Consider the following 1,185-nt stretch of genomic DNA (forward strand, 5'->3'; position numbering starts at 1 on the left):
CCTACATACACACGCATGCATACACACACTACATACACACGCATGCAGCCACAAGCTCCACTGATTTAAGACCGCACCCACCGGCCCACCTTAAACAGGGCAGGGTTGGCCTTGATCTTGCGCCAGTCCTTCATATAACGAACATCTACATACACCAACATACATACAAACACCTACATACACACGTATGCATACACACACTACATACACACGCATGCAGCCACAAGCCACACTGATTTAAGACCGCACCCACTGGCCCACCTTAAACAGGGCAGGGTTGGCCTTGACCTTGCGCCAGTCCTTCATATAGGTTTTGCCTCGCCTGTCGAAGATCTTTGCGGTGTCGGGCTCAGACCAACAGTGCGACCCACCCTCTAATGGCCCACGCGGGAAGGGCAGTGTACTATCATCCGGTAGAGCTTGGCTTGTCTGGGTAGGGTGTAAGTGTAAGTGTGCGTGTAAGTGTAAGTGTAAGTGTAAGTGTAAGTAAGTATAAGTGTAAGTAAGTGTAAGTAAGTGTAAGTAAGTGTAAGTGTAATATATGTTATTGTACTTGTTTGTGTATGGAAGTGTAAGTGTAAGTGTAAGTGTAAATGAAGTGTAAGTGAAGGTGTAAGTTTAAGCGTAAGCGTGAATGTAAGTTTATGTATAAGTGTAAGTGTAAGTGTAATTGTAAGTGTAAGTGTAAGTGTAAGTGTAGTGATTACCTTGTCTGTCTGGATATGGTTCTGCGTTCGTATGTGCGTAAGTGTAAATGGTAGCGTAAGTGAATTGTAAGTGAAAGTGCACAAGACGTGTAAATGTGAATGAATGTGCCTGTGTTTGTGTCTGTGGAGATGAATAAACTCAAGCAGGTAATTCATGTGTGTAGTTGTGTGCCTGTAGAGTGCGTGCTCACCGAAAACAGGTATATTGCCACAGGCGCATGCACGAAGATTCTCAAAACATGAATGTCTAAACAAACCAGCTCTACATGATGTTAATAACATACATGCATCGGAGCACGAATCTATAGAGACACTTTTGAATCCTCTGCGAACGTAGACCTGTATCACACAAGTGTGCACGCCTGCCCATGCGTGCATGTGACTGTATTGGCAAAGAGCAATCTTTGCATCTTGCCTCTATGCAAAGATCAAAGCTGTACGACTGCTACTATACGTGTGTATGAAGGATATATATATA

At 43.9% G+C, this 1,185-nt stretch overlaps 1 protein-coding gene across 1 annotated transcript; it reads right to left on the reverse strand.

The window, feature by feature from the left end:
• Nucleotides 1-237: 237 nt before the first annotated feature.
• SARC_16738 (hypothetical protein) lies at nt 238-430 on the reverse strand (the record flags this gene model as incomplete). Its single annotated transcript, XM_014289159.1, has 1 exon — nt 238-430. A coding segment is annotated over one exon (193 nt), but the record flags the coding sequence as incomplete, so codon positions are not given.
• Nucleotides 431-1,185: the final 755 nt, after the last annotated feature.

The sequence above is a fragment of the Sphaeroforma arctica genome (assembly GCF_001186125.1).
Source record: "Sphaeroforma arctica JP610 unplaced genomic scaffold supercont1.8758, whole genome shotgun sequence".
In the NCBI taxonomy this organism is placed as follows: Eukaryota; class Ichthyosporea; order Ichthyophonida; genus Sphaeroforma; species Sphaeroforma arctica.